This window comes from Meles meles, chromosome 21 (genome assembly GCF_922984935.1).
Source record: "Meles meles chromosome 21, mMelMel3.1 paternal haplotype, whole genome shotgun sequence".
Classification (NCBI taxonomy): Eukaryota; Metazoa; Chordata; class Mammalia; order Carnivora; family Mustelidae; genus Meles; species Meles meles.
In genome coordinates, this window is record NC_060086.1 from 16,566,740 (window position 1) to 16,578,976 (window position 12,237).

Genomic DNA, 12,237 nt, shown 5'->3' on the forward strand with positions numbered 1-12,237 from the left:
TGCAACAAAGTGCGTAGACATCCCTGCGTGGGTTTTCTGGGGCCAAAGTCTTCATCTGGGCCCTTCGGGTAAATGCCAGGGAGCATGATGGCTGCATCTGACGGGCCCATGCCGGCACCCGCTCGGCACCTAGATGTCCCTCTGGGGTGACTGCCTGGGCCACTCTGACCCCAGCAGGGGCTCCATCCAGGGAGGCTCTGATGGCCCCTGAGAGGGTTTCAGGGGCCTGAGGAGGCTCTGACTGTCTCCATCTGGTTGCCCAATGGCCTCTCGACTGGGCACAGCCACACATCCCGCTGACCCCTCAGGCAGGACCTGGGCAGGCCAGGATCTCTGGGCTCCGGAATGACCTTGGCACATGGCCTGGAGGGTGGACTCAGTGCACGTTCCTGTGACCCGGGGCCTTGGTGCCGGCTGCCCCCAGACTGTTTGTGGATGAAGACTCCAGGGTGTACAAGTCGCCTTGGTTGCTGAGGCTGGACCCCAGATGAGAGTCTTTTCTAAGAAAACCCCAAAATTGAAAAATCGTGTGACGACAGTGTCATTTGCTGGAATAAGGCCAGTGACACGGAAGAGTCTTTAGGAAGGCGTCGTTCCCCCGCCTCTGCCCACAGCTGCTTGTGGGCGTTCCTGACAAGAGCCTGCCCATTGACAGGTTCCTCCTGGGTTTGCTGTTGGCATACGAAATGCGAGGGGTCTGGGGAGTGTTTCCCCAGATGGAGAGCGCCCCCCCCCCAAGGCCGGAGACATCCCGGGGCCTGCGATTCCAGATCTTGTCGGTTGCCCATGCATGTGCCAACAGGCCTGCAGGTGCTCCCAGATGGGGCCGTGGGCCCGGTGCATGCTGGCCACAGGGTCCTGCATGGTCCCGCTGGGTCCCTGGCCCCGCAGGAGGAGGGCCAAGCAGAATGCACACCACTGCCATGAAGACGGTTAAAACCTTACAGATGTGCCGTTCGGGACGAGTTAGGTTTTGGGGTGTTGAGTCCCTCACCTTGGGGCCAGGGCCCCCCAGGGACTCAGGGCTTGCAGGCCCCGCCTCCAGAAGTTGGGATGCCACCAGTGGGCCAAAAGATGAGTCCCCAGTGTGTCCCTCTGGAGTGACAGCCGAGTGCTTGTCTGCAGCCGTGGGCAGCTTCCCAGTAATAAGCACGAGGCCCCCTGCCCGTGAGCCGCTTGAGACAGAGCGTGGACGTGGACGGGGGGCCATTTGGGGTGCCCAGAGCATGACCCCAACCATGCAGGAACAGGAGAGCCCAAGTCCAGGCACAGGGCCAGTGGGGATTCCCGGGGCCGGGCCCTCTTTGAAATGATCTCCATTTTTCTGAATTGTGGTAAAACACACACAGTATATGCCTTGCCATTGTGGCTACTTCTCAGCGTCCAGTTCAGGGGCACTGTTCCCTCCCCCATCAGGCTCCAGAACATTCCATCCCCCCCATGGAGACCCTGTTCCTATGATGCACGGACCTCCACCCACTCCCCCAGCCCCACCATCTGCTCTCTGAGGACTCTGAGTCCTCGTGTGTGGGGGGTCTCCATGAGTGTCCGTCTGTGTCTGGCTAATGTCCTTGAGGCTCGTCCCCGTGGGGGCAGGGGTTGTTCCTTCCTTTAGAAGGCAGGGTGACACTCTCTCATGGACCACAGGAGTCTGTCCAACCAGCTCTGTGCTCGGTCTGCTCCCGGTGCTGGTCCTGACAGAGTCTGCCAGTGCTTCCCGAGCTCACTCTGTGTCCCACTGATCCTACGAGTCCTCGAGGTAGTGACTGTTATCCTCTCAGTGCAGAGAACACCAGGAGCCTCCCAGTGATGCTCACACCCATGCTTCCATGGATCCTGGCCAGGGCCTGGGGGGGAACTGAGTCCAGGAGTAGCAGGGACTAAGTTCACAGCTCCCCAGACAGCCAGGGTAGAAGTCACGGCTTCTTGGTGCCAGGACTGGCCCAGGCCTGCCCTGTGACTCCAGGCCCCAGAAACCCACCCCCTGTTGCCTCATCATCCTTCTGGTCCCACTGGAACTTCCAACGGGGAGCAGTGATCAGGCAGGAGAGAAACCTCTTAATTCACCTTCTCTCTCAGCTGCTCTGGCTGGCGCCACGCTCCTGACCTTCCTGACCTGTCCTACATGTGTTAGCCTCTCTCAAAGGTGGGAGTGCCGTACATGGCCTTGGGCTGGGCTGGGGGGCCTTTGGCCCAGGTCTGCAGGCCGAGGCAGCCGTGTCCTGGGAGCACAGGGGGTGGCTGCCAGCCCAGCTGTGCCCACCGTCACCTACCCTCTTTTGGGTCTAAGGGTTGAGTCACTGGAAGCCACTGGCTCCCCCAAGCCCAGCCTCACCCAGGCCGCCCAGAGGTCTCGCCGGAACACCGCTGAGTCAGCAAGCTCCTGCTTATCTCTAGCCTCTGGCCTGCAGAAGCCGTGGGCGCTTGTGTGGCAGGGAAGAACTGGGCATTGGGAGCAGAACCTGGAGGGACGGAGCCGTGCCGTGTGACCCGCACACCCCTCCGTCCTTCCACTCAAGGACACGTGTGGTGGGGCCACCTGTTTGTCTCCCAGACATCGCCCTTGCCCACTGGAGCGTGGGTGGCCAGACACTTTCCTGAGTTTGTCACGGGTGCTGCCTGGCGTCAGAGGGTATGAGACCATTCCTGGTTTGGAGAAGGAACCCTCCCTATGCAGGGCCCGTGGTGCCCCCTGCTCTGGCGTTCCCCACCCCCTTCTTGGAGCCCCGGCCCTAGGGCCCATGTGCTCACGCAGGAGCACAGGCCACTGTATGCCCTGTGTGGTTAGCCGCGTGCGTGTGATGCCGTCTGCCTAGTGTTTTGGCCACATCGCCAAGAGGTGGACTTGTGCTTGGGCAGCGATAAGGGTCCAGATCCCCAGAATGGATAGAGATGAGCCTCGATGGGCCCGACACCGGGACACACTAACGTCTGCCAGGACGATTACTCCGTTAGAAACCCAACACTGCCCACACGGCCAATGCAGGAGGAGCCTCAGAGCTGGCGCTCCGTCACTCAGGGGTACATGTGGGGTCTGAAGGACACCGTCCCTCCTGAGCCTGGACTGGGGGCCGTCGAGGCCCAGCAGGCCCTGGGGCGTCTGCCCGCAGCCCCCAGCTCCCACTAGACTTGGCCACACCAGCATCCCACCAGGTTGGGGCTCCAAGAGGCGGGGGGGTGGAAAGGGGTGTGGGAAGGCACACCCCGGAGAACGAATAAAAGGAGTGTAGCGAGGGCGCCTGCTGCACACACAGCATGGGTCCGGAGCCCAGGCCTGGGGCCAGGCGTGTGTCCCGAGGGCCCGCCCCCCCTACAGGACTGGTCAGGGGGCCTCTTGGCCCAAAGCCTCAGGCTTCCTGCCGGGCCCTCCAGTCACTGCGGCTACCTCTGCCGGGTCTGTCTCATAGAAGTCGTCCCTGCCTGCCTGTTGTAGGAAACCAAAGCGATGGTTAGGGTTTTGCTTTCATAGGAGACGTTTAAAACTCAAACAGATGGGGTGCCTGGGTGGCTCAGTGGATTAAAGCCTCTGCCTTTGGCTCAGGTCATGATCCCAGGGTCCTGAGATGGAGCCCCACATCAGGCTCTCTGCTCAGCAGGGAGCCTGCTTTCTCCTCTCTCTCTCTGCCTGCCTCTCTGCCTACTTGTGATCTCTGTCTGTCAAATAAATAAATAAAATCTTTAAAAAAAAACAACAAAAACCTCAAACAGATGCTGAAGGAAACGGGTCATTTATGGTCCCCGCCCCTGGACACCGGTGCTCTCTCTGCTCCTACGTCCTCCCAGGCCGCGTTCCGTGTGACCTGGTTTATTTTCAGACCAGGGTTAGAATCACTGAGTGAGAAGTTTGGGGAATATGATCTGGAGTTTTGGCAAGAGTGTTTTTCCAGCCCAGAACGTTCCAGCTCACAGTCCCACGAGGGTGTCTCTGCTGCCCTCACAGCGGGCTGGGAAGCGCAGCTCGGACTGGAGGGTTATTTCCAGGACCCGGGGTGTGTGGTGCCGTGGGAACGGCTCTCTGCTGGGTGGAGGTCTGTGCCCTTCAGGGTCGGACCTGCGCTGGGCAGACAGCGGTCCTCGACAGTCCTGCCAGGGCACTGGGGGATGGTGTTGGGCTCAGGGAGTCGTGCTGCTGGGTCAGGGGCCCCAAAACAGATCGGCGTCTTCTGTTGAGCATGTGTCCTGGGCCGGGAAGCTGTTCCACTTGGCCGGTGGCTGGTGTCACAGCCACGCAAATAGATTCTATCTGTGAGAAGAGGGTCACGTGGTCACGATCCCCGAGAAGGAGGCCTGGGTCTGCGGCCCACAACCGACGGGGCTATTCCCTACCCTGTGTTTGCCGAGGGCTCTCCCTGTGGGCGCTTTCTTTTCGCGAAGCGTCGTGGTCGTCTGGCTGGGACAGGGACACTTGCATGTAGGAGCACACATGTCCTCCGAGGGCCTGCAGACAGGGTGCGTGTGCTCCCCCATGTCGGAGGTCACAGCCTGCCTCGTCTCTGTGCCACCAGAAAGGACATAGGACCCATCGTGTGGGGGTTGGTGGGCTTAGGTGAACGTCAGAGTGGCCGACCTGAGCTGCCCCCCACCGAGCCCATCCCTGCTCCTTCCTCTGAACCCAGCCAGGATTCCCAGCCCCTCCCCGTTGGTGCCCACCATCTCTTCAGCAGCTCCGTGAGCGTCTGACCTGGTTGGGTCAATACAGCATGAGGAGAGGTTGCTAGAAGCTTCTAGAAGGTTTCCCGCTGATAGGAGAGCTGTAGGAGGAAGAAGTGGGTTCTCTGCCTGCTGATGGCAGGGGAAGACATTTGGTGACTCCCACAACTGTGGCAGCGGCTGTGCCACTGGGAGGGACCGAGGTCACCAGAGCAGGAGGTGGGAATGAGCCCAGGTCCCTGACCCACGTTTGGGCGGCTGAATCAGCCAGCGCCCAGGCCTTGCCACGTCTTGTGGTTCTGAGGCCTGACAGGTGACCCCAGTAGCCCTCAGGCCCCTCTGCTCGGGTTTGCTGACACTGGGGGCTTCAAAGTCTCTGAAGGAAGCTACCTGGAGTGTCCCCGAGTAATTCTGCAAACCAGAGGCCTCCAGTTCCATGCCTGCAGTTTTGGAAGAAGGAAACGATCCGATTATAAAGTGGAAAGTTGTCTAAAACGGGAATGAAAGACATGTAGATTACGTGCATCACAAGTTAAAGGACATCAGTGTGAAAGAGAATTAGGTCGGCACAGTAGGGTATCGAGACAAATAATGCCTGTCCCGGTGGCCCCAGGCACAGCAACCACATGCGGGGTTCGGGTGACCTGCCCCACGTCCCACTGCAGGAAGACCAAGGCTGATGACGTCAGAACCGCATGTCACCCTCGGCCATCGCCCACAGCGTGGGCCGGGGGCCCAGGACTCCATTCCTCCCCAGGGCTTGGGGAGGGGGCCCATGTTCTCTAGGCCCCCTGCCAGCCACAGCTCTTGGGGGGTGGCGGCGTGGCCTAGCTGTTCAGACGTCTGGCGCCATCCATCAGCTAGCTTCATAAACACCCTCGACACGCATGAGCTGAGTGGCCCCGGCATGGAGAATCCAGCCGGAAGGGTTGCCGATAGGTGCTGGGAGATTCCAGGCTCGGTTGCACTGGCAGGGTCTTTCGACAGCGGCGTTTCCCTCCAGACCGTGGAGAGGCAGGGGTTACTCATTAACCCGCACACAGCGAGGCCAGAGACCGTGAGCCGGAGAACTGAGCCCACCCTGGAGAAAGATCACGTTTGTTTGTGCGGCAAGGGCATTGGGGAGCTGGGCTGCAGAGCTGTGGGCACGCCCTAGTGGCAGAGGGCAGTGGGGGGCACAGGGGCCCACGTCCTCCTGGGCCAGTCCCCTTGGCCGCCCTAAAGAAGCAGGCGGCCCCTCCCGGCGAGGAGGCTGCAGGAGGGACACTGTGTGTTGGTTGATACCCCTTTGCAGGGTCAGTGTTGAGCCCTGACTGGGTGCTCTGGGCCGTTTTTAAAGCCTCCCTTCCAGTCTCTGTAGTGGGGCCAGCCTGCCGGCAGGTGTACAACAACAGTGTAGATGAGGCTGGTGTTCAGTTCCCCTAAACAAGGACCCAGCCCGAGGGCTTGGCAGGCGAGGGGGCCCTGGGGTCAGAGCCGCCCAGCGCCAGAGCTTCCACCCATCCCTGCCCCGGCGTGAGGCTGCCAGCCCACCGAGCGGGAGGGAGACTTCGACTGCCTCATGCTGGCCACCCAGGCCTGCGTTAGTCGTTGAACTGGCAGCGTCTGCAGACACCCCTGTCTGGGGGTCAGGAGGGAGCCACGAGGCTCACAGGGAGCGGGACCCAAGGCCATGCCCATCCTGCAGGAGTCCCATGTCCTTGAGAGCTAGCCCAAGGTCAGCTCCAAGATCCTCCCCACTGCATGGCCTTTGGCAGCCTCACGCCCTTGGCCAGACCCCAGCATGGTTCCGACCCCACACCCTTCTGTCCCCAAGGAGGAGAACCCTGAATTCACCTTGGAAGTGGGGGTGGCACGTGGATGGAAGCTGGCAGGAGGGAGATTTGGGCATGTCCCCTCGCCGGGTGACCTCTCACCTATGGGCCCTGCTTGTGACCTCCTCACCTCTGACTTTTTTACATGTGACTCCCCCTCCACTGGGTGTGACCCCAACCCTGCTGGCTGTGACCCACTACCTGTGCACTCCCCCCGCTGGGTGTGACCCCCCCCACCTATGACCACCCCCTGGGTGTGATCACCCCCTGCCCCCGTGACTTCAGGCCATCCTCCCCTCCCCCACGCATGCCCACTCCAGCCACTGATCCTCACGTATCCCCTTGACGTCTGCAGGGCACGGCCTCGGTCCTCCAGCGCCGGTCCCCCAACGAGGAGTACGTGGAGGTGGGGCGCCTGGGGCCTTCCGACTACTTTGGTGAGTCTGGAGTCTTCGCCCTCACAGGGTGTGAGTCTCATGGGGGGGAGTGTCCCTGGAAGGGTGCTGAGGTGGAGAGCTGTGGGGGGCATGCGGGGGGCAGGCTGGGGTGCCCTCGACGGATGTGTCCTGGACACAGCTGCCCCTGGGAGGGTATGACCTCAAACCCCTAGCTCCCCAAGTCCCTGCGGGGTCGGGTCGTGGCAGATGGATGAGGAACTGCGTGTCGGAGGACAGCCGATGCTCCCCGGGACGAGCTTGCTGGAATCCAGTGGAACTGAGCAGTGCGGGCACCCTGGGGGCCGGGCCCCTGACCACCCTCTCGCTCCCCAGGGGAGATTGCACTGCTGCTGAACCGGCCCCGGGCGGCCACCGTGGTGGCCCGGGGACCCCTCAAGTGTGTCAAGTTGGACCGGCCCCGCTTTGAGCGCGTGCTGGGCCCCTGCTCCGAGATCCTCAAGAGGAACATCCAGCGCTACAACAGCTTCATCTCCCTCACCGTCTGAGCCCCGCAGCCCCGCTGCCCAGCTTCTGTGTGCTGGTGAGCTTGTCTATGTCCGCGGCCGTGGAGGTGGGCGGGCACCCGGCCACGTGGGGCCACCGTTCCCTCCAGGCTTTTGTTTGGAAAAAAACAGTCACCCTGTGCACTTCAAAAACAAGGTCCCCAGAGACCCCTGGGCTGAGGAGATACCAGCGGCCCCTTCCCAAGCCCCTCCCTGTGTGTCTTCTCTGACCAGCCTGCCCCCGGGTGGCCAAAGGGCCGAATGAGAGTCCAGGCTGGCCTGGGTGGGCTGCAGGTCATGTGATCAGGGCTCCAGTCCTGAGGGTGGTGCGGTGATCTTTGGGGGTGTCCTGGAGGGACCCCCAGCTTCTGGGGGAAGTCAGTGTGAGGGACAGAAGGCCCCAGGCATGAGAGCCTCTGGTGACCCAGGCTCACAGGAACCCTTAGCAGAGGACATGGTCGAGTGGCGCGTGCCCTTCTCTCCCCTGGGCAGTGCCCCTGGGGTGGCCTGGCACGTGAGGAGCTGGGGACGCCCCACCATTTGACGAGCACTGTTCTCCCGGGGCCAGGGGGTCGGGATGATGTCTGCTCTGCAGCTTGTTTGTAAGACAGCTTCTTGGCGACCTTCCGAGAGAGGGGAGGGGTCTTGTAGACACGTGATAGATAACGTGAGAGCCAGGGGCCCCTTCTGAGATGCCCGGCAATGCCCCACTGGACTCTGCCCTTGCCCAGGAGACATGTGCAGACGAAGCCCCACCCTCCTGTAGCAGAAAGAGGAGCAAACAGCCCCAGGCCCCACAGTCCCAAGGCCAGATCCATTCAGCACCCCCCTAGATGTGTTTTCTGTCCAGGTACCCTGTGAGCGAGAGAGGCCTGGGGGCGGCGCAGAGCCTCCAGGCCAAGAACCACATGGCGCAGTTCCCCCGGTTTTGCTCTCCCGTGCACGTCCAGGGGGTCCCCTGCCAGCCCTGCCCCTGCCCGCCGAGTTTCTGTGACACGTGAGCCCGCCCGACTCGTCGCGATGTTCTGAATGCTGCATGTCGTATTAAATGTGCAATGAACTCTCCCCTCCGGACTCCGCCTCTTGGTCTGAAATTCTTCACAGAGGAGCGTTTTCTTTTTGTTTTTCTATTGTGGTAAAATACACGTGACCTAAAACTGATCACTTTAACCATTTCTCAGCGTCCAGTTCAGGGGCACCGTCCCCCCACCCCAGTCCAACTCCAGAATGTTCCATTCCCACGCATGGAGACCCGTCCCCGTGACGCACGGATGTGCGTGGGGTCCCCGTGCGTGCCCTTCCATGTCTGGCTGGTGTCCTCAGGGCTCGTCCCCATGGGGCAGGGGGGGCCGGTTTCTTTTAACGGCTCAGTGACACCCACTCTGTGGACCACATCCTGTCTATTTGCCCACCCGTGTGAGAGTGGGGCTGTCTCTTCTGTCAGCATGGGCGTCCCCGCCCTCCATCCTGTTATCAAGAACTCACTGTGGTGTCTTGGGTGTAGGGTGCCATGGGCAAGGACAACAGGCCCCTTGCCCACCTCAGGTGCTTTGGATGGGCCGGAGTTTCTAAGCCAGGAATCGGGGGTGATGACAGGGAGCCCACCCGACTCAGTCCTTGTGTCCAGGCTTTGGAAGCCACAGTTCTGGGCAGAGCCTAACCTCATGCTGCTAGCCTCCCCCAGCCTCTCCCAGGCCAGCAGGCAGGCTTCAACCCTGGAGTAAAACAGGGACTCACACGCAGCCCCACTGTTCGGGACTGCCGGCCTTGCTGTGGGGCTGGGAAGGGCCCATAGGAGCCAGGTGGCCACCAGCCAAGTGCCTTTTCTCATGGTTGGATGAGGGCCAGGCTCTGGGAAAGCCACTGCCAAGCCAGGAGCAGGGATGCCAGCCCCCATGCAGGTCATTCTGCCCTGGTCTGGCTGTGCAGGAACTCCAGAATGAGGAATGACCTAAAGAAAGTCACTGCTGCTGGGCTGGGCAGCAGCTAGTGGGTCCAGGATGGGGAGAACCCTGCGTGCACCTTCCCCGAAGTTATCCCTAGGCTGGTAAGAGGGGATGGGTGGAGAAGGATCTCCACTCACAGAGGACATGGGTGAGAGGTGCGGCTCTCAGCTCTGAGCCGTGATCCCTTTATGGGGGGCGTTGTAGTGAGACCAAGTCCACCCGAGTTCTGGCCAGAGGTGAGGTTCTGAGGGGCGTACTCAGGAGGGCTCACCAGGTGGTGGTCCATCACGCTAGACCACGTGGTCTTTCCCGAAGGCTCTCCTGGACCCCCATGCTGAGCCGGCTGACCTGTTCTTCTGTCCCACCACACCCAGGAGCTTCCTGAAGGACCACAAGTGCTGGCCACCTGAAGTTTCTAGGCTCCGCCCATGAACTCGGGGCCATGGGGCCACCTGGCCTCCAGCTGTCCAGGTCGTGTGGTCTCAGATGCTCAAAACGGGCAGCCACAGGACCTCACAGCAGGGGCAGGGGCCTGGGACTGGCTGTGGTCTTCAAACCATTTTTCTGTTCTGTCTTAGGAATTCAACACATATTCTGCTCAAATTTCTTGCCAAAGTATCTATTTGAACAATAAAAAACCTTCACACTTCAAAGCACGGCATGATAGAAATGTAACGGGAGCCCAGTATGTCATTCTGAGCGTTCTGGTGCCACTACAAAAACAGGAGCAGAAGCAAGTGAGATTCAGGTTTTTGAGTTAAAATAGACATAACATAGAGTCTAGCGTTTTAACCATTTTTAAACGTACGGTCCCATGGCATTCAGCGCATTCATAACCATCACCGCTGTCTCGTCTCCAGAACATTCCATCCCCCCTCAGTGTCCCCGTGACACACTAACCCCCACCTGCTCCCCCAGCCCTGCCGTCGGCTTTCTGTCTCTATAAAAAAGTTCATTTTAATGAAGATTTGATTTAGGGGCAGCTGGGTGTCTCAGTCGATTAAGCATCTAGCTCTCAATCTCAATTCAGGTCTTGATCTCAGGGCTGTGGGTTCAAGCCCCACACTGGGCTCCTTGCTGGGCTTGCAGCCTACTTAAAAATAGTAATAACACTAATATATCTTATTTAAGTCAGTGCTCTGAAAACATTGTCATTTGTGCTTCAAGCATCTTGCCAGTATAGAAAACAGCGGACAAGAGACGCCGTGTTCTGGGAATCACGTCTTTGGTGTTGGCACACGTATTGCAAAGCCCTTCTCCTGGGCACATTTCTGCGCCCCACGACGACCGCACGTTGCTGGTGGCTGCCCCTCGGGACAGCGCAGGTGCAGACCTGGAGGGCACCCCTCCCTGGCCTCTGGATCCTGTGTGAGCACGGATTCCCCAGGAGACGGTGAAAACAAAGCCAGCGAGGAAATCCCCTGTCTCTGTGTGGCCGCCTTCCGCAGCCCTGGACACACACTGTTGTTGTCAGTGACTTACTCTCTCGCTTCTGTGAAAGTTATACGTGGACCTGGGAGGGACGTACGTGTGAATCACAGCCTTCTGAGTCCATTAGAGATCTTCAGCGTCCTGTGGCTCAGCGCGGAAGGTCCTGGTTTGAGGCCAGAGTGCCCCAGGGGGGCAGGGGGCCCAGGCACCTGACCCCAGTCAGACCCTGGTGCGTTGGGCTGGGCTTGGGAGGGACAGCGAGAAAGACTGGGGGAAGACTCCAGGCAGAGTGGAGATGGGTCTTGAGGGACCCACTTTAAGAAGACAGAACTGGCGCCTGGGTGGCTCAGTGGGTTAAAGCCTCTGCCTTCATGGTCAGATCATGGTCATGATCTCAGGGTCCTGGGATCGAGTCCCGCATCGGGCTCTCTGCTCAACAGGGAGCCTGCTTCCTCCTCTCTCTCTCTCTGCCTGCCTCTCTGCCTACTTGTACAATAAATAAAATATTAAAAAAAAAAAAAGAAGAAGAAGAAGACAGAACTGGGATTGGGGCCTGGAGCCTCTCTTACCTCTTGCCGTGTAACAAGTTCCCCAAATTCGGCAGCCCCAGCCATCACGCACCCTGCTGTGTGGCCATCTCCACGTGCAGGGCAGGACCTGGGGAGCAGCTTAGCCGGGTGGTTCTGGCTTGGGTCCCTCAAGAGGTGGAGGCCAGGGGGCTGGGCCTGCGTGCCCTGGGGCCGCCTCCCAGGACTGTCCCTGCTGTGGACAGAAGGCCTCGGCTCTGATGCGGGACGGCTCCCAGGGCCACCTGGGCTTCCCCATGACTCAGTGATGTGACGTCTGGCTTCCCCCAGTGAGTGGCCTGAGGGAGCAAAGAAGCAGGCCTCGTCCTGGAAGTCACTTTGAACCATGCTGTCATTAGTAATGGTCACACTTGCAGGGAAGCAGGGTGTCACGGAAACTGTGGGCAGCCCCGAGGGCAGAGCTCTCACTGCTGGGTCATGCTGGCTGCTACTATGGCTGTTGGTGGCCAGACAGCCCTGTGAGAAGTGGAGCCCTGAGCTGTACTGGGGGTCCCAGGCACCTCCAACATTGTGGCCCGGGGGGGGTGTCCAGACAACCACAGGCAGAGAGACGTTGCGTTCTGACATCTCATTTTACAGATGAGAAGCTGGAGGCTGGAGGTGGTGGTTGCTGCCCACCAGCCTTCCCTCGCCCCTATGTGCAAGGCTGGGCCTGGCCGTGGCAACCCGCATCCTTCCATCATCCTCAGAGCTGGGTTCCCGGCTTGGGCGTAGTGCCACCGGGGGACCCAGAAGGAAGGCAGACGCTTGAAGCCCCCAGGCCTGGCAGTTTGTTACAGCAGCTGAAGAAAGCTCATACAGACGCTGAGCCGGGATTGGGGCCGAGCTCCGGGCCCATCTGGGAGGCTGGGGTCAACCACCAGCTGTGC

At 60.3% G+C, this 12,237-nt stretch overlaps 1 protein-coding gene across 3 annotated transcripts in view; it reads left to right on the plus strand.

Moving 5' to 3' along the window:
- The window catches only part of PRKAR1B (protein kinase cAMP-dependent type I regulatory subunit beta), an 80,406-nt gene extending 71,937 nt beyond the window's left edge, over nucleotides 1-8,469 (plus strand). For 2 of the 3 annotated variants that reach the window (XM_045993533.1, XM_045993532.1), the window contains 2 exons: nucleotides 6,820-6,901; nucleotides 7,235-8,469. In XM_045993533.1, the coding sequence (XP_045849489.1) occupies nucleotides 6,820-6,901; nucleotides 7,235-7,407 (255 nt within the window). In that variant the 3' untranslated portion in view covers nucleotides 7,408-8,469. The remainder of the gene's footprint in view (nucleotides 1-6,819; nucleotides 6,902-7,234) is intronic. The other variant, XM_045993534.1, reaches the window with a different exon arrangement.
- Nucleotides 8,470-12,237: the final 3,768 nt, after the last annotated feature.